The 21,132-nt window shown below is 36.0% G+C and overlaps 1 protein-coding gene across 1 annotated transcript in view; it reads right to left on the reverse strand.

Annotated features, from left to right (window-relative positions):
- LOC143435652 (vomeronasal type-2 receptor 116-like) overlaps positions 1-21,132 on the reverse strand; it is a 69,034-nt gene that overhangs the window by 15,304 nt on the left and 32,598 nt on the right. The window contains exons 2-5 of the mRNA XM_076919167.1: positions 12,297-12,588; positions 11,152-11,958; positions 10,231-10,458; positions 8,346-8,469 (exon numbers count right to left, since the gene is read on the reverse strand). Coding sequence (XP_076775282.1) covers positions 8,346-8,469; positions 10,231-10,458; positions 11,152-11,958; positions 12,297-12,588 — 1,451 coding nt within the window. The remainder of the gene's footprint in view (positions 1-8,345; positions 8,470-10,230; positions 10,459-11,151; positions 11,959-12,296; positions 12,589-21,132) is intronic.

Raw genomic sequence — 21,132 nt, forward strand, 5'->3', positions numbered from 1 at the left:
ATCTGTACAGTTATAATCAAGATGAAGTTATAATTTCTTAAATGGCACAACTTTACTTTGATTTCAAATTTAAGGTTTTCATTGGTATGAGCTTCTTATTGATATAAAAGTGAGATGAATATTGATACTCTCATGGGCATTGTACCTGTATAACACATTTAGGAATACAAGGCTTAGACCCAGTCCTTCTTTAACTTTTTAAAACAGATTTGAGATGGTTATCCTGTGAGTTAAGGGACTATAGCAAATTCATGGCTTGGTGTTTATTGTTAGGGTATTTTCTATGTTTTATTTAGAAATAGCTGTGTAGAGTTAACAGACAACAGTTCAGATTATCTTACATGGATAGTTGGTTTTCAAAACGTCAGAAGTCCGCAGAATTGATGATACAAACATTTCTGTAATTAATGTTCATTTTGATTAGAGACCTGTCTGTTCCTGACAGCTTCCTGTCTTGGATTCTAAGAAGAAATTGAGCATCCTTGGAGTTACTCCCGTGTGGTGAGACAGCCACTATGCAAGAATTGCTTCTTTTCACCTACAGACAAATTAATGTCCAGAAAAGGACACACTTGCAGAACAATCGACTGATTATATCTGCCTAGACAGAGTAATCAGCCCTTAATAATTCTGCAGCACTAATGTCTGTCAGATGATTCTGGGCCAGAAGGCTGAAGATTTGATGCTCCAATGTTCGGTAGTATGGGGGCTTTCCAGGTGTTCAGAGGACTCTATAAATTGGCTAAGTTTTAGAAGCTATGCTTTGTGCTTCCCATAATTTTAGTTAACTCAGCCATTCTGGATTTCTGATGGAGTTGAAAACTTATAGTCTCATAGCCAATCCTGGCTATTTACCTTGAGAGAAAAGATTTGAGTGGATGGTTTTCAGCTGACATTCACTCTCAAGCCAAGGAAAAAGCCAGGTTCAGAGATAAGTGTTTTAGTTAGGAGAGATGACAGAGGTTCTGGTCAGTCAACAAAATGATGGACTGGGTATTAGGACTATTTTGTACCTCACTGGTACAAATTGGCATAATTATGCTCTAATTGTATTTTGAGAGAAAAGTTTTATTTTAACAGGAAGGGTGATATGTAGGAGGAGCTAAGGTGGGAGGAGTACTGAGAGGAAGAGAAGGAGTAAAGAGAGGAGAAGAAGGAGAGGAGAAGCTAGGTGATGAGAGAGAGAAAGAGAGAGAAAGAGAGGGGAGGGGGTTATGGAGGCAGATGTTCGCGTGTCTCCACCAGTCAAAGACAGTTGATATGTCTAGGTTGGGTATTGGGTTACACTTCTGATTGAGCAATACCAAACTTATAAAGCCTTCGATTAACATTTTTAAAAGTGTATAAAAGCAAAAAGGAAAAGGGGTCATGGGATAGGGATTTTCTGGGCGGGGGTGTGGTGGATAGCCCTAGCCTCTTGTTGTCATGGTAACTCCACTCCTGGGAGGGGCTGCAAAGGAGGAGTGAATCTTGTAAACCTTCTGTCAAATCAAATTTGTTAAATAAAGGCTACAGCCAGTGATTGGGCAGTAGAAGAGGAGTGGGAGGAGCCAGAGGCAGAAAAAGGGAGAAGATGAGGAGAGCCAAGGAGCCGGGAGAGAGAAGGCGGCGCGGAGTTGGCAGTTGGCCGAGGGAGAGGGCAGTTGGTCGAGAGAGAGAGAGAGAGAGAGAGAGAGAGAGAGAGAGAGAGAGAGAGAAGACGAAGGAGGCCTTGACCTAGGAAACCGCAAGTTGTTAAGAGCTCTCTTAGCCGGGGAAATAGTGTAGTTTAATGGTAAATCTGCCCAATCTAGGCATGCAGCATTCATTTGATACTTATTGACTTGTGTCGTTATTCTATGGACTCCCTATGGGCAAGAGATTTACCGCAAAAAATTGGCGCCCAACGTATTATTTAGAACTCAACTAACTTGAGACAAAAGAACAAAAGAAAGGTTACAAAGTACAAAAACTTCCCCAACGGCCAAGGTCAGGAGCAGCACTCAGCTTACAGCTGGGCTTGCTCACTGCCCTGTGAAAACTGAAAGAAGGGTCTTCCGAAAATTCAACAGTGAAACAAAAGTTATTGTAGCCAGACCAGTAGGTCATTTAAATTAAAAAATTAAAAAATTAAATAAAAAAAGGTGAATAGACACAGATAAATAGATGTAAATAGATGTAAAAGGTTTTAAGGTTGCGAGGAGTAAATTGCAGGCTGCTCTGAGTCAAGAGAGCCAAACAGATAAATAGAAAGGTTATAGTAACAAATTGTAACGAGGGACTGCTGATCCTAGAACACAACTGCCTGCGAGGTAGTTTTCAGGTAGAAACAGTGAATTGAGGGCTCCAGACCAGATAATTTTTTAATATAAAAAAAAGAAACATATTTTGATACTTAAGGATGACAAAAACAATGGATATCTTTTGGGCATTATATGATGATATTTCAAATGGTTTGACAGAAATCAACTTAGGGAACACTTCATTATTTATCAGTATTACTATATTTATTTTTTTGATATTCGATGTCTTCTCAAAAGACAGAGCTCTAGATAAAAAATTCTTTGCCTTAGAAAAGATGATCGAACAGAGCATGCAACAGCTCACAGATCAGATGGATAAACAGACAGAAAATAATAAGGAATGGAAGCAGGGCTTAGAACAGAAGTTACAGGAGCTAGAAAAGATGATCAAACAGAGCATACAACAGCTCACAGATCAGATGGAGAAACAGATAGAAAATAATGAGGAATGGAAACAATTACAATATAAAAAAACATATGAAGCATGTATACAAACCTTAAGGGAGGAATTTAATTTTCCAGCTGAGGAAAATACTGAGGTTAAGACAGAAGTAAATAGAGAAAGTCAACCAAGAGTTATTAGAAAACACACCTTGGTCTATCCGGTTACGGTACAACAAAGACCTCCAAATGTTGTTTACCCACAGGGTTATGAGGAATTTGAATGGCAACCTGTGGATGTGTTAGATCTGAGAAAATTTAAGGAGAGTGTCACTAATTTTGGTATGCACTCACCATTTGTTAAACAAATTCTGACTTCTTGGGCTATTAAAAATAGAATAATCCCCCAAGACTGGAAAGATATGGCAAGAGCTATATTAGAACCTGCCGCAAATTTACAATGGGTTGCATGGTGGAGAGATGAGGCGAGGGAGATAGCACGACAAAATAGAGCCAGAGGAAGAGAGATTTCCATAGACCAACTGCTTGGTGAAGGTTATTTTGCTGAAATAGAGATGCAGGCTGTATATGATGAAGAAACTCTGGCATTGTGTAGATTGTCAGCCTTAAATGCCTGGGACAAAGTTGCAGAATCCGGGAAGAGACTTGAACCATTTACTCAAGTCATACAAGGGCCAAAAGAAACCTTCCCTGACTTTTTACAAAGGCTAACCTCAGCTGTCGAAAGGAGTATATCAGATTCAGTAGCAAGAAAGGCAATAATTGAGTCTTTAGCCTTTGAAAATGCAACTGTTGAGTGCAAGGAAGTAATCAGACCACTGAGAGCAAGGTAAGCATCAATAGATGAATGGATTAGATACACAGCTGATGTTGGATCTCACTCAGCTGATATGTCAGTAATAGGAAAAACTGCAACTAGAAACCTAGAGATGACCCAAGATTTCAAATGTTTTAATTGTGGTAAATGGGGTCGTCTCAGAAATGACTACAGGACAAATCAAAATAATACAAAATGGGGGCCTAGGCCTTCTGGAATATGTCAAAGATGTGGCAAAGGCCGGCATCTGACCAGGGAATGTAGAGCAACAACAGACAGATGGGGCAATACCCTGCCAAAAAACTTCCAGGGGGTCCTCTTGCAGGCCCCAATGCCAGACAAAAAGAGTTCTCTTTCCCAGGAAAATTAAATGTCACTGCTTCAAAAACAAATGTTGTAAGACCAGATAAGGCTGAGGAAGGTTTTATAGACAATTCAGAAGGCCTCACAGGGAGTCAAAAGCAAATATTTTGGCAAACTTCTATAGAAGATCAAAGACCAAAACTAAGAATACTAGTGAATAATATTGAGATTGAGGGGATGGTTGACACTGGAGCAGATGTCACTGTTATTTCTCCAAATTCTTGGCCTGAAGGTTGGCCACTTCATGAAGTAGACATCCAGTTTCAAGGACTTGGAACTTTATCCAAAATAAAACAAAGCACCAGATGGCTTAAATGTATAGGACCAGAAGGTCAGCTAGGAAAATTGAGGCCATACGTGGCTGATATAGCCATTAACTTATGGGGAAGAGATCTATTACAACAGTGGAAAACCCAGATTAATATCCCCTCAGTGTCAATGTTTAATCATGAAATTCATCAGGCTCCTAATAAAAATTTAAAATTTGTTAAGAAACGTTATTTAAGGCAGTCTCACACTGTCCAAGCTGTTCATAAACAACATATGGTAGAGGCCGACAATTTAGTTCTAGCCCAAAGAGCCATTGCTACCAAGACACCAACTTTAAATTTTTTAAATGCTAATGAACAAAACTCCACAGCTGCTGAGAGACATTGGATGGTGGAAAAAACTTCTGAACTAAATCAACCTGTTTATATTAAGGATATTATGACGTCAGAATGGAAAGTGGGAAATGTATTACGCTGGGGGAGAGGTTATGCTTATGTTTCCACAGGAAAAGAAAAGCTGTGGGTTCCTTCCAAAATGATAAAGATCAGAAATGACAAAGAGAGACCCCCTGAAGCACTAGTCAACACAGAAGAAAAGGGAGACTAACTCAACCAACCAAATGGGTGATGTATATATGGTGTTATATCTCTTATATGGACTTAACTGGCTGGGACTAAAATGTCAATACAAAGCCAAGAACATTTAATTGGGTAATAATTTCTCATGACCTAATACATGCCATCCTTTATGAGGGCATGTATATAAGTTATATATAGTTTGATTAAGTAATCAAACTAACCTGAAGAGGGCAGTGGCCTTTCTTTATTGATCTTCATTGACAAAGCTGTGTGCCCTACATGTTCCACGTGAATGTTTTTATAAAACTACCTGTTGCTTTTAAGTTTTATATGTTACAGGATGAAAGAAGAGAAACTCAGCCCTAGCATGATTTATACTCGGGGATTCTGAGTCTCTAGGACCTCCTATTTCAGCTTCGTGCTTGATTCTACTGCAACTGCATCGAAGCCACTTCTTTTAAGGACTTGCTTCCAGAACTTTTCCAGAACAGCTAGCTTGCCTGTCCAGCCTTTCTGACTGTAACAGTTATGGTGTCAGCTTTGCTATGAACTTTCTCAGTACACAGTGACTTCAAGGCAAATGATACCAGCTAGCTCTCCTTTGACTAAGCCAATTTTCCTGTTTCCCTTTGGGCCCCCAGATGGGAATTCTTCACCCCAATTCAGCTGGAAGCAGACAAAAGGAGATCATCGCCCCAGTTCCTTATGTTGGGGTGGATGGTTCTGGTTACTTTGTAAATTATACATGTGTTGTAATTTAAGGAATACTTTACAAATGTAGCTTCAGACAGGAAGGGAATTAGAGAGCTAAATCTCAGGAATTAAGTGGGATTAATATTTTACTCTTATATAGGCATTGTGCCTGTATAACTCATACAGAAATACAAAGCTTAGACCCAGTTTTAAAAAAATAGGTATATCTTACATTGGTAAGAAATCTTTATAATAATTACAAGGTTGAAATTATAATCTCTTACATTGATATGGAATTTATATTAATATATTACTCTCATGTAGGCATTGTACCTATATATCTTATTTAGAAATACAAGGCTTAGACCCAGTCCTTTTTAATCAAAAAAAAATTAGTGGAAAGGAATTAACAGACAACTGTTCAGATTGCCTTACATAGTTGATTTTCAAAAACGTCAGAAATCCATAGAATTGACATTACAAACATTCATATATAAACATTTATTTTATTGGAGACTTATCTGATCCTGACAGCTTCCCAGTCTTGGATTCTAAGAAGAAATTGAGCATCTTTGGAGTTACACCAGTTGTGGTATGACAGCCACTAGGCAAGAATTCCCTCTTTTAATCTACAGACAAAATAGTGTGCAAAAAAGAAACACACTTGCAGAATAGTCGACTGATTATATCTGCCAAGACAGAGTGATCAGCCCTTAGTAATTCTGCATTACTAGGTCTGTCAGATGATTCCTGGGCCAGAAGGCTGAAGACCAGATGCTCCAACGTTTTGAAATAAGGAACTGTCTAGATGTTCAGTGGTCTATTTAAATTGGCTGAGTTTTAGAAGCCATGCTTTGTGCTTCCCATATCTTTAATTAACTAGTTGTCCTGGATTTCTGATGGGGTTGAAGATTTATAATCTCACAGCCAACCCAGGCTATTTACTTTGAGAAGATGATTTTCAGATGCTATTCATTTTGAAGACAGGACATAAGCCAGGTTCAGAACTAAGATTTTTAATTGAGAGAGATGGCAAAGGTTCTATTTAGTTAACAAAAATGATGGACTGGGTGTTAGGTTTATCTTGTACTTTAACAAACACAACATGGTAATATAGTTAGTGTTCAATTAATATGTGAAAAGAAAAAATTTTTTTTTATTATTGGACAAAAAGGGGGAAATGTGGTGGATAGCCCTAGCCTCTTGTTGTCATGGTAACTCTACTCCTGGGAGGGGCTGCAAAGGAGGAGTGAATCTTGTAAACCTTCTGTCCAATCAAATTTGTTAAATAAAGGCTACAGCCAGTGATTGGGCAGTAGAAGAGGAGTGGGAGGAGCCAGAGGCAGAAAAAGGGAGAAGACGAGGAGAGCCGAGGAGCCGGGAGAGAGAAGGCGGCGCGGAGTTGGCAGTTGGCCGAGGGAGAGGGCAGTTGGGAGAGAGAGAGAGAGAGAGAGAGAGAGAGAGAGAGAGAGAGAGAGAGAGAGAGAAGATGAAGAAGGCCTTGACCTAGGAAACCGCAAGTTGTTAAGAGCTCTCTTAGCCGGGGAAATAGTGTAGTTTAATGGTAAATCTGCCCAATCTAGGCATGCAGCATTCATTTGATACTTATTGACTTGTGTCGTTATTCTATGGACTCCCTATGGGCAAGAGATTTACCGCAAAGGGGGGGGGATGGGAAAAGGGGATAGCGTCTGAAATGTACATAAAATATCCAACAAACAAAGAAAAAAAAATTATATTATAAAAAACAGTGACTAATAATAACCTGCTATCTCTAGGTTTCTTTCCTATTCAACATGGACTGACACCGTGATTAGTGTACAACCTCTGATTATAATTACCTTGTGACTTTCTTATGTTTCTTGAACTTATTTTGACACAGATTTCAATCTTGCCCATATTTGCATGGAACTCATTATTATTGCTGTCATTGTCCTAGCATGTGGTCACTGTTGTGAGCAGCAGAGCTTGGCATATTCACTTTAGCAACCTGAAATGGATGGTCATGGCATATTCACTTTAGCAACCTGAAATGGATGGTCATGGGCCAGCTTTTCTCATTTCAAAAGCAGTAAAATGACTTTATTTCACATTATGATTTTGTTTCCAATAGTTGTAATAAGATTGTTAATACACTATTGGAATTTGGTCATTGATTTAATGAGTAATATCACATATTTTAAACATTGAAAACAGCACCAACTTTGCTGCCAATATAATAAAAATTCAGATATTATATAATTATACTTTCAATTTCATTAGTAGATGTATAAATATTAAATTTCTAATTTATTAATGGTTGATGGAAGAATATGAGTAAGTTCATGAGATACTGTTCAAAATTTGGATACTGGTTTCAATTATATCCCATAAGTTTATTAGTGCCTTTGTTTAACAGATTGTTCACAATACCTTAAGTTCATTGTATAACCTTTTGTTTCATTTTTACATTGTTGTGGAGATGTCCTGGCAGTAAATCTTGTAAGTAAGTTAATTTATAAGTGTAATTACACCATACAATAAAAAACAAACAGAAAACAATTTTCTGGGGGAAAAAAACTTTCCTGGCCACCTGAGTGAATCAAGGTTGTAATGGAATTATGATAGTGAGGCTGAAATCACCCAGAATGATAACTGTGATAGAAATTTTGTTTCAAAATTATGAAGAGATTATACTTGGCATATTGTCAATTAAATTCTATGCTAAAATGAAACTTTCATCTCTTCTCTGTGAAAGTGGATTTAGGAGGCAACAAGGCCTCCTAACAACAACAATGGATCAAAAATTTGAATGAATTGTATGTTATTTCAAGAGAAAGTATAGGCAAAAGATTTAAATCACTAATTGAAGTAAAGAACTGTCTACGAGGTTCATATCCATACTTTTATCCCTTTAGATTAGCTTTTTCTGGTTTCTTAAAAAAAATTTTTTTTATTCACCTGTCATATTGGAAATCTCATTTTCTGGGCAAGGTATGCAGTCGAAGCAACAGGAAGGCCTGCCCTCCAGGATGACATTCTTGGATCCAGGACTGCAGTTCTCATTGCAGACAGACTGGGGAATCTGGAAAAAAATATTTAATACAAAATACAAAATGCCTCGCTATTTATTTAAGTCAGCTTAACTGATGTATTTCAGAATATAACATTTATTAATTAAATTTTATGTTTTAAAATTGAGGTATTTCCTGTGTTACCCCATATTTCCTATTTGACATGACCTACAAAGTTCATTCTTTCTAAAGATATGTCCTAATACTATAAAATCTTTAAGATTAGTAGAGATTTTTAAAACAAAGGACAAAGAAGATGTAAGTTAGGTCACTGGGAAAAATGTTTAAGGAGGACATGTCGGGACTATAGACTGATCCTGCCCTTGAGATTCATGTCTGCACAAAAGACACTTATTGATGTGTGTCTGTGATTTGTACTATAAGCTTGATATGAATTGCTGTCACTGTCTTAGTTGTGGTTTTACTGCTGTTAACAGACACTATGATCAGGACAATTCTTATAAGGACAACATGTAATTAGAAATGGCCTACAAATTCAGAGGTTCAGTCCATTATCATCAAGGTAGGAACATGAAAGAGTCTAGGCACACATGGTACAGGAGGAGCTGACAGTTCTTCATGTTTAACTGAAAGCTGTTAGGAGAGGACTAACTTTCAAGTAGTTAGGACAAGAGAGGGTCTTAAATCCCATGCCTACAATGACACACTTCCTCCAGAAAGGTTACACCTACTCCAACAATGCCACACCTACTAATAGTACACTCCCTGGGCAAAGCATATTCAAACCACCACATTCACCATAAAACAATTATTTGGGCATTCTGAGATGTGTTTCCTGCATTCCATTAGATAAGTTTTGATGATATGCCAACGTATCTGCTATTATGTTTAGCATCTGAGTCAAATGAGAAGTGGGTCAGTAGAAGTTATCACTCCTTTTTTCCTGATTTTGGATGAAATCTTCCTACTTTCCTAAACTTGGTGCTGTCATGTTTCTGTGATATGATGGGTGTTACTCTGAAACTGTGATTTTAAAACAAAATTCTTCTTTGCTTCCATTAATTTTGTCAACTACATATTTCTAACCAGACAGGTGGATGAAAATGGACACTATTTCACTTTGCTGTTTTGTCGGCCATAAGCATATAAGCAAAAGGCTTTTAATAATGACCATAACTGTCTAAGCTGGTTGTATTACTTAGGATTTCCTTTATTGTGATAAAACAGCATGCCAATAGCAAAGTATCTGCAGAAAGGTTTCTTTTATCTTAATTATCTAACTCACCATTTATTATCAACAGAAATAAGGACAGGATTTAACAGTGGAAAACTGTGAAAACAGTGAAAAAACATTAAAAAAATCTAACAAACATCTCCTACGACTCACATTTTACTGACCCCTCTATGTCAATCCTTTATGAGGACAGTGCATGACAGGTTTGTCTTTAGTCAAAAAGTTTGTAAATATTTTTTTATGAAGACTCCTTGTTTCCAGTAACTCTATATTATGTCAAGTAGTGAAAACATCTAAACATCTAAAACATCTAAAATTAACTAAAACATCTTGTCTGATGTTTTGTGACAAAATTGTGACAAACTATTAATCCATATCCTGATTTTGAATAAAAAATAGATAATCAGAAAATATTTGGAAACACATCTACCAGAATAACCAATCAGTAAAATTTCTTATATGGATAGTTATTGGTATATCGATGGTGCCCAAATGAACAATCAATGGTTGTGCAATCCAGAAGCATAGATTTGTTATTTACATGCATTAGAATCTTTTAAATAATAAACACACCTACCTCTGCAAATCCTATGGGCCATTGAATCATATCTTCTGATATCAACAGTTGTTGCCCCTTGGGAGCACTTGGAGAAAATGTCCCCACTTTCACAAATAGTGAAAGACATTTTGGGAAATTCCAAAAGTTATTAATATCATACTCTGTATCTGCCTTTTGCTTCCCATCCAGAAACACATGATCACCAACAGAATTTTTCACTTGAATGTTCTTCAGAAAAGGGTGAAGCTAAAACATATGTGAAATCCTTTGATAAATTTGGAGTCAAAGAGCCATAACAGAACTACAAATAAGAAGTTATTTCCTGAAAGTAATTTATGTTAATGCTGTTTTAAATTAAGTGTCCATGGTGTTCAACCAAGGAATGCTCAGTAGGTAATAACTACTATTTGGTAAAATAAATGCCTGTTTCAGAAAATTTAGTAACCCAAGCATTATCAAACGATCAAAGGATACAGAGCAAACAAATCTCATCTTCTATGAAAGCTAGATACCTTCTTCTATTTTCATAATTTTTCATATTCTGAGTGTGAAACATAAGATTTCTTGAGTTTGGTGGACAGTCAAGGGTTTTTAGGGGCCACAACAATTCTAGTAGTGCACAGGGATATTTGGTATGTAGTTTTACTCTTTTTGTGAGAAATGAACAGGAAAGATGGATATTCCTATTGAGGCATTACCAAGAGAAATATTGCTGCTGTTGTAATCAAAGTCAGAATTACTATTTTAAATGAAAACTCCCAATAGCCCACTCATCATGTACATAGACATCAGTGTGCATTCATGTATAATCTCTTTAATGTATAGTACCTCATACACTTTCTTGACATAAAAACTGGAATCTACAATAACTAGTTTGAGAACATTTACAGCAGCTGGTGTCACATTTGTGATGTTACAATACAATGAAAGAAATATTACCTGCCAGGGGAATAATGTACTTCTATCTTTATTTGCCTGTGGTTCAACTTGAACTTTATTGAGAGTCATCTCTTGGAGACTTTGGGCCACTGCATACACAGCATTATATATATTATAACTCTCTTCAGTCATGACCATGTCAAAAATATTTCCTGGCAACAATTCCAAGGAGGCATTTGGTAAACAGTTTTTAAAGATTTTGCAACTAGAATCCAAAAATGAGCAATTGAAAAACCAATTCCAAAAGAAATGAAGATAAATATCTTCTGGGTACTTGGTAGGCGTGGCTTCCTGAATAAATTGTGTGAAACCAAAAATCTCCCCATGATGAGGTAAAAAAGTCAGACTACCATGGAATAAATCTAACATGTTATATTTGTGAAAGTTTTGTCCACTCCATTTTGAGTTCATGACCCAAACTTTTCTTGTCATATGCTTGTTCCATCCATTTACTACTGTATTCAATAAAAAAGCAATGTCTCCATAAATGACAACTACATTTGCTGATGATTCCAGAATACGTACCTGAGCGTGGAAGTAGATATAATATAATGATTCCCCCATGACTGTCAGTGTTTCTACAAAAGCTATGCAGAGTCTATTTCTGTCCATCTCCTTTCTCAAGTCTGATAGAAACTGAGTACCTTTGTGGTCATCTATGAGGAAGAGTCCCACCCAGGTCCAGTTGAAATGAAGCAACAAAGAGGCAATGCCATGGATCAGAGATGTGTCTTTGGGGGCCACCTGGTACAGAGTTGGAAACTGGCTTCGGTCATTCAGATTATGTTCAAAAGGCCCAAAAGTGAGCTAAAAAGATTATAGTATTTTAAATAGGAGAAGAATTGCAGTAAAAAACAGTCTTAGTCTTAAATAACAGATTGTAGTGACAGAGATAAAAAAGTAATCAGTACTTCTCAAACTGACATTTCACTTGCTGAGAGTTTCCCAAAAATTACAGAAGGGTCGCAAGGTTTCAAACTACTCTCTACACTTTTATCCTCTTTTCTGCATTTGAAAATTAAATACATGGATGTGTCTTTGCCTGTCTCTGTAGTTGCTCTTCTCTAGTTAAGTAATTACAATTTCCCCTTCTGTTTTGCACACAGCTTAATGTGAGAAAAGCTACATGACTAAACATCACCCACCTGAGGAAATCTGTAAAGATCCAACACTCTCCCAATGAGTTCAGATGTTTTCAATGATATTCCAGTAAGTGTAGCAGCTGATTTGCTCTCTTTTCTGCAGCTGTAATTAGGGATGAAAATGCTCAAACCTGTGAGCCAGTAGAACACACTCTTCAGAACATTCCTTTCAAAATGTGGGAGATTATATACTTCAAGTCCCAGAGAGGTGTTTGGCAAAATATGGGAGTTTCTGTTGATCTCATCGATGGCAAATATCATGGCCAAAACAAGCTGGTAGTTATAGGGTCGAATACTGCAAAGAAGTATTACAGCATTCAGAAGGGGAACATTATCATATCTAAAAACTAGTGCAATGGTTTCTACAGTCTAAAGCTTCTGTTTTCATACCATAAACTTTTATTTCTACCAGTAAATGGTTTCAATTAGAATGTTGTGCTATGCCATTTCTAGTTTATGAGATACTCAAATGACATACTTATTAATTATAGACAAAAGGTGAACATGATTTCTTTTACCTTGTGATGTCCAAACAGCATAGTTTTACCCATGAATAAGGTTGGAATTTGTCACAAATGTCCTATCTTCTGATCTTCCAGCGAAAAAAATCATGAAATACCATTGTCTCTATTAAGCAACCAAGTTTTTGAGATACAGTATTATACAGTGAAAGAGCTCACTTATTGAATTGAATCTATTTGTGGAAACAGTTGCCTTTTATGCACTTGCATATGTATCAGATATTGTCTTTGTGTATGCTCTGGGTTAGGATTTCTGTTTCTGGTGTGTGTAGATATACATATATTTTGGAGTACACATATTAATGCTTATTCATAACTGTGCCTGATAAATTCTCTAATATTTTTCAGCCTTCTTCAAATTATCTATCTATGTTGTCATTCCTACACATGCCAGGAGGGCCTTTGGGAATTTTTCGGTATCATCTTCCCATATCCTTGTAAGAGTACTTCCACTGTAACTGGACATTGCCATTCCCAGTGTGATGAGGGCTCTGTGAATCTAAACTCATATTCCTCACTTATCTCTTCCTTTATAAACCGATGGCTTCTATTGAAGAATATAGCATATACTTTGGAAGTCAAAAACTATACATAAATGGAGGCAAACAATTATACTTTCAAGATGTGATGTTTAAAAAAAGCCTTCATTATTGATAATTTTTCAAATTGTTTTTTCTTTCAGGACCTAAAATGCATGTTCATATAAAGACATTTTATTTGCTTCATTAAATGTCATATTATTTTGTATCATGTCGGAAATAATCATTAGGAAGGAAATTAATTCCTTGGCATTTATGTGTAAAAAAAACCAGACACAGCTTTTCAATGTCCACAATGTTGAAACAGTGTATTCATATGTAGTCTCCTACAATATTAAAAGTTGGGAGAACTTCATTCTAAATATTTTCCTTATACCCACAGATAAGTGTACCTCCTATAACTCACAAAATACTTTTTTTGTTTGTAACTGATGATGACTACAGTATAATTTAATGGGTCAAAGTAGAATGAGTGATACTGATTGGTGCCCAAAGAAACTTAAAAAATCAACCACACATCTTCTACTAACCTTGGGGGACTTTGTGGAAGTTAGGCCAAAAAGTTGTAAGAGTCAAATAATCAAGACACTTGTGATACTGTGTGTCCTATTACTATCAGAAAAGATACAAATATAATACCCCAAATATGTGATTGCCAATAAAACAATTCAACTATGAAAATAATAGTAGACCTGCTTCAACAAGAGGAAGATCCTCACAGAGACTCAGACATACACTCAAGTTATACAGGCAAATAAATGCTACTGAAAGGATGGGAAATGGTCATTTTTAGAGATGAACACCCAGTTAATTATCCAATTTACTAAGTAGGTCATAGTTATATAACTGTTATATGTACACATACATTCAGTAAAAATTAACTATAGAAAAGCATGGCCTTGTGGCTGGAGTAGACACCTGCCTTGTGGTTGGGGCAGACACCCAGCTGGCCTGCTCCCATGTGAACACCTTATCCCAAGACATCCTAGAGAGGCTACTGACCTCAGAGCAGCAGGTAAGAACAGTTGCCCACTGCACTACACCCCAGAGCTACAACTAAGAGCAGGGAGTGCTCAAGACCCACCAGGCACCTAAAACCCACCCCTGAAGAATACCACTCCCCTTCTGGGCCCTCGTCTGGTCCTTGTGGCTGGGACAGACACCCAACTGGTCTGCTCCCTTGAAGACACCTTATCCTGAGACATCCTAGAGAAACAACTGAACTCAGAGCAGTGGACATCATATCCTGAGACATCCTAGAGGAGCCACTACACTCAGAGCAGCAAACAGTTACCTGCTCTGCTCCCAGGAAAACACCTTAATCTGAGACATCCTAGAGCAGACACTGCACCCAGAGCAGCAGACACCTAGCTGGTCTGCTACCTTGGAGACACCATATCCTGAGACATCCTAGAGGAGCCACTGTACTCAGAGCAGCTGGAGTTCAGGATCACAGAATCACAGAGAGATCTGGACCCAGAGGAGTTCTGACAAAAGCAAGATAACTGGAAAGACAGTCCCCAGTCAAAACCAGTGAGTGCAGGTAGCACTAGAGCTAACCAGATGGCAAAAGGCAAGTGCAAGAACATAAGCAACAGAAACCAAAGTTACTTGACATCCTCAGAACCCAGTTCTCACAGCATAGCAAACCCTGAATACCCCATCACAATGAAAAAGCAGGATTCAGAATAAAAATCACTTCTCATGATGATGATAGAGGACTTTAAGAAGGACATAAATAACACTCTCAAAGAATTTGAGGAGAACACAGGTAAACAGGTAGAAGCCCTTAAAGAGGAAACATGAAAATCCCTTAAAGAATTGCAAGAAAACACAACCAAACAGATGAAGGAATTAAATACATCCATCCAAGATCTAAAAATGGAAGTAGAAACAATAAAGAAATCACAAAGAGAGACTACGCTGGAGATAGAAAACCTAGGAAAGATCACGAGTCATATACACAAGTATCACCAACAGAATACAAGAGATAGAGGAGAGAATCTCATGTGCAGAAGATACCATGGAAAACATTGACATAACTGTCAAAGAAAATGCAAAATGCAAAAAGTTCCTAACCCAAAACATCCAGAAAATCCAGGACACAATGAGAAGGCCAAACCTAAAGATAATAGGTATAGATGAAGGTGAAGACTCCCAACTTAAAGGGCCAGTAAATATCTTCAACAAAATTATAGAAGAAAACTTCCCTAAAGAAAGAGAATGAAGGAGCAGAAAGTGTTTGTGGCACCATGAGGAGAGCCACAATACCAACCAACCAGAGCTCCCCATGGTCTAAACCACCAGCCTGGGAGCACATAGGGAGGGACCCATGACTCCATCTGTACATGTAGGGGAAGATGGCCTTGTCATGCATAGGTGGGAGAGGAGATCCTTGGTCCCAGGAAAGCTGAACACCGAGTGAGGGGGGAATTCAAGGGTGGGGAGGTGGGAGTGGGGGGTAGGTAGGGGCACATCCTCATAGAAATATGAGGAGTGGGGATGGGATAGGAGGTGGGGGAAATGGGGTAAGGGGATAAAATCTAAAATGTAAATGTAATATCCAATTAAAAAAAATGAAAGAAAAACCCAAACAACAACAAAAAAAAGAAAAAAGAAAAGCATGCCATGAATATGCAAAAGATTAATGGCCGTGGATGAGATGGCATGGGAGAGAATGACAAGGGAGTGTTTCAATCAGGAAATCTAAGAGATGAGTAATAGAATAGCACGATGAGTTTAATAAAATGTTACAGTGAATGATATGACATTGAAAAATGTAGATTATATAGAAAAATATTCTAGAGCCTTATTATGTTTTGAATAACATAACTACCATATCACTGAACGTTGGAAAATCTATTTTAGCTGAAAGGAATGCTTGGTACCTAAAATCATGGCATGTTTTTGTTCATATATAGACATTACATCCTCTCTGAATGCTTGAATTTAATAACAGTTAGTCTGAATTAGAAAAACCCACATTCTTTTCATATTTCATATTCATACAAAGATGTAGTCACTGTTATGATACTGTTGTGAAAACAATTCACAAGAATCTGCTGTACCATGACACATTCTCCTCTCCCCTCACTCTATCTGACAGAATTTGCATGTTGTATAATAAAGATGCCTAAAGTATCTGACTTGTGAGTTTTCACTTTAAAACTACATGGAGTATAAAAGCATAATCTAATACCACGATTGTTATATCACTTGAATTTCAATTCTGTTGCATATATAGTTATTTCATGTAAAAGAAAAGGAAAATAATGAAAAAGAAAGCATAGATTTTATAAGCCAAAACCTTTTTTTATATAGAAAAATAAAATGAAAGGAAAGTCTTGAAAAGTACAAAGAAGCAAACAAAGAAATCAATTCACCTATCTCAACTGGTTTTTTTTTTTGCCTTAGAGTAATTCATATGTATAACTTTGGATATCTCAAATTAACATTCAGGTGATGAGGACTTAAATTGATGATATATGAGGACTTAAATTGATTATCTATCTATCTATCTATCTATCTATCTATCTATCTATCTATCTTCACCCGAATGATATATATATGATATATATCCCACATGCTATGGTTGCTGGCATATGATTCATAGACAGTTTGAACAGTGCTGGGAAAAAATACTATGCATTTTACATACTTGGAATGTATACTGCTATGTAAGATTTATCTTTTTATGGGGAGAAAACCCCATGTCTTGAGCATATTTGGCAAGTACTCTGACATCTAAGATATATCCTTAACGAGTCAGTGTCTTTATAGTAAATTGTCTTTACAATAAAAATCAATATTATTTGGTAAATTGAGACAATTTCTTAGAGTAGTAATTAACATAAGAATAACTATAGTGATTGTATAAATAGTTAAAAATTTTCATAAGTATAAAGATAAAATGATACCACATTTTTTTACAAGATGAAGACTATTCAAAAGTACCAGTTAAATTTTTTAACACATCAATACAGCCAAATATGATTTACAAATTCAATGCAAATCAAATGAACATGCTATTGTAGTTCAAAGGCTTGAAATACAACATTTATTTTTTATCATGATTAAATGCCAACCTGTTTTGTCTTCTAATATTTATTAAGTTGTTTATTTTGTTTTGTTGTTTTTTAATTTTTAAATTTGATATTTTATTTATTTACATTTCAGATGCCATCCCCCTTCCCTATTCCTCTTCCCATTAATCACATATTCCATCCCTCCTCTTCCCTTTTTGCCTTTATACTGTTTAAATTACATGCAAGTATTAAGGTCAGTTCTAGGTTGAGGAGCTAGCAATACAATAGATGCAAATAGTCAAGAAACAAGCAAGGCAATAAACCCAGATAATAAAAAAAACATGCAAGACAATAAACAGAGTCCTGTGATCACTCCTGTGATCATTATTTCTAAGGGCTTGTCAGGATGACCAAAATATCTGAGCCTACTTCCCTGTCCTAACCCTAACTCATTTTCATGCCTGAAGCCTACTTCTTTGTTCTACCTTAAGATTTAGACTTTGGCCTATAATTACTTCTTTGTTCTAGCCTAAGATTTAGATTTCTGCCTGAAATTTCTTTGTTCTAGCCTAGGGTTTAGATTTTTGCCTGAAATTATTTCTTTATTCCAGCCTAATGCCAGATTCCTGCCTTCAGTCCACTTCCTTGTCCTTGGCCACTGTCAGATTCCTGCCAGGTATCCCTCAAAGCTCTCGACATGGCCCCCCTTTTTATTGTATAAACCAGACTGAGCCTGTCTTAGGCTGTTTTGACAAAAAGCTTTCCTTACCTGTCATGGAATATACATTATCATAAGCAATGCACTCTAACTATATCAACAGGTTGGCAGCCAAAGTACATGACTTGAAACTGAAAATGGATCCCCAGAGTTATTAAATTAACAGGCTGGCAAGCCAAGGATGAATAAGATTCTGCACAGAGCCTTACCAACCTAAAATGCCAACTTTTTGAGTAAAAAAATTATGTGTTATCTCTTTTACATATGATGAAATATGTATATGTATTATACATATATTATACTGTATACTACTAGATATAAGTATCATTATATACTATAAATATAATATATTTCTGTATTATATTAATATAACATATGACATAATATATATTATAGTACAGTATTAATTTATGATACTACTTATAAAAATATAAATATAGTGTGAGTACATAGTAATAAATATAGTATTATAAATATATACACACATGTATATATGTTTACATATATATGTGTATATGTGTATTTGTGTATATGTGCATATGTGCATATGTGTACTTATGTATATATATATTCTCACAAGCAGAAATAGGAAAGTGTAATAAGGAATTACAAGAAAATATCAATTACATTTCTTATAGAAATAGAAAACTAATAATTGAGTTCTTATGAAAACATTGTCTAAGAACAGAGATAGAAAATCAACATCTGAGTTGTTATGGATATACTGAGTAGGATCAGGCTTGGTGGCATGTCTCTATGTTGCTTCTCTGTATATTCCATTTTTGATTGCTAAATGGGCCAAGAACTATGTGCTAACCTGCTATCCAGATCTTGGTACTGTGATTTCTATATTACATCACCAGTCTCATATTTTGTAAATATTTGTCCTTCCTCTGTTGTATAATGGATGGTATAAATACCTGATAACCAGAGCTGGACAGTAAGCTGAGGGTGGAACTTCTGGGAAAGAGTAGGGGATGCTGGGAAGAAGAAAGCAAAGACAGGACATTCATCAGTGGAACACAGGAGTGAATGAATGGATGTGAACTGATGCATTCAGGTAGAACTGACCACATGGCAGGACATAGTGCTAGGTTTAATCAGATTAAGCTAGAAATCTAATTGAGGTTCTGCTCAGGCAAAATGTGTTGTAAAGAAAAAAGAGTCAAAATAACAGGTCTTCACTATTTAAAAAGACAGTCAGTTCTGTGAATCAGGAGGAAGCACCTACTCCCATACATTAGAATCATGTGATTTTTTTTTTTTATGGAGACATGTGAAACTTCCACTAGAAAGAGCACATTTTTCATGAGATGTTTGGAAATACAAAATGTGACACATGAAAACTGCTTCTTAAATATTTTCCTTGCCCTTTGTAAAATTATCCTAAATTATATTGAATAATTAAAAGGAAAACATCAAGCTACACAACACATGAAGAACCTTTTTGGAAGCAGAGTTTGTAATTAGATTTATAAATCACAGAAACATCAATTCTGAACACATAGTAAGACTGAAAACTGAAACACTTGTGTCCAGTCATAAAAAGAAGTCAGAGACAAAAAGGAACACCTGATGGATATGAAAAGCCATTGTACACTATTCACCTATTAAACAATTAATATACAAAGTGCAGTTACAGGAGCTAGTTATCAGTTTCCCAAAACAATGGAAATAAAATTAGAGTTTCTTTTTAAAGAAAAATGTCAGATTTCCATTTGTGCTGCTATGAGAAAGTCCATGAACAAGAATAACAGACAGAAAATAGTTTATTTCATCTTATGTTTATATTTAATGACTGAAGGAAGTCTAATCAAGAACTCAAGGTAGAAATATGGAAGAAAGGATTAAAGTAGAATGCAAAGAGAAATGCTAATTTTTAGATTGCGCTCCATGGCTTGAGTTGCTTACTTCTTTATATGACCCAGGACCACCTACCTAGACTTCACAACACACACATAATAGCAAATTTCTCAGTTGTGTCTTCTTCCCCTCAGTTCACTCTAGTTTGTGTGAAGTTGGTAGAATCTAAAAGCACAGTAGCATGCTAAAAGAAAAACTCCAATGATCAGAATATTTTGAGAATATTTGCCAAATTTCATTGTCGGGAAAAACCATTTTATAAGCACAGTGAGCAATCAAATCTCCTGAGTTTTAATGCTATTGTTCAATGGATTAGGTCACACATACTGGTGATGGTGTAGAGGAAGACGACTCTTATGTAGTGCTGTTAATGCTGTAGTTTATTACAACCACTGCCAAGATCAAAGTGTGTTTTTGATAAGTAGACATGAAGAACCATCCTTTCCTTTTCTCTCTGAATATTAAAGAAAATATTGTGAAGATAATAAACTCAGCCTCTTGATTAACAGAATACATATAACTCCCCTTTAATCATAGCAGTCTGAATGGACTAATAATTTCTAGGTGGGATAGACTGTGAAGACTGATGTGATAAACTTAGAATGTTGAGTTCTGACTTGAACATAATTTGAGAGAATTGGATCACCGAATGTCAATCACTTCAAGATATAATATAAGAGGTAATATATACATGGTAGGACTGCAAACCTCTGAAAAGAAAGCATTGATAACAATGTGGATAAACCAACAACCCAGATTTGATCATTTTCTTTAAATTTCTATTTATAAACCATTGTATAATAATAAATATAACTATGACAGAATTGAGAATTTTTTGAAAAAAATAAATATTTATTAAAATACATAATAAATAAAATGCTTAATAAGTATCATATTTATCAATGTAAGTTTGCTCATTGCACACTTGGTAATGTGATGAATTATGTAGGATCATAGAAATAAATAAAACTGTCAAAATGCTGAGTTTAATTATAGTTTGCTATACATTTTGTACACTTTATATTGTGAAAACTCTTAAAATTTAGTGAAAATAGGATAGGGAGAAAATGAAAAAGATGACTTTTCAGGAAAAAAAAGAATTTAACATTTGACCATTTACTTGATGCTACTTTTTCACAAAATATAGATCTATATGGGTAGCAGACTATAGAG

This window comes from Arvicanthis niloticus, chromosome 22 (assembly GCF_011762505.2).
Source record: "Arvicanthis niloticus isolate mArvNil1 chromosome 22, mArvNil1.pat.X, whole genome shotgun sequence".
Lineage (NCBI taxonomy): Eukaryota > Metazoa > Chordata > Mammalia > Rodentia > Muridae > Arvicanthis > Arvicanthis niloticus.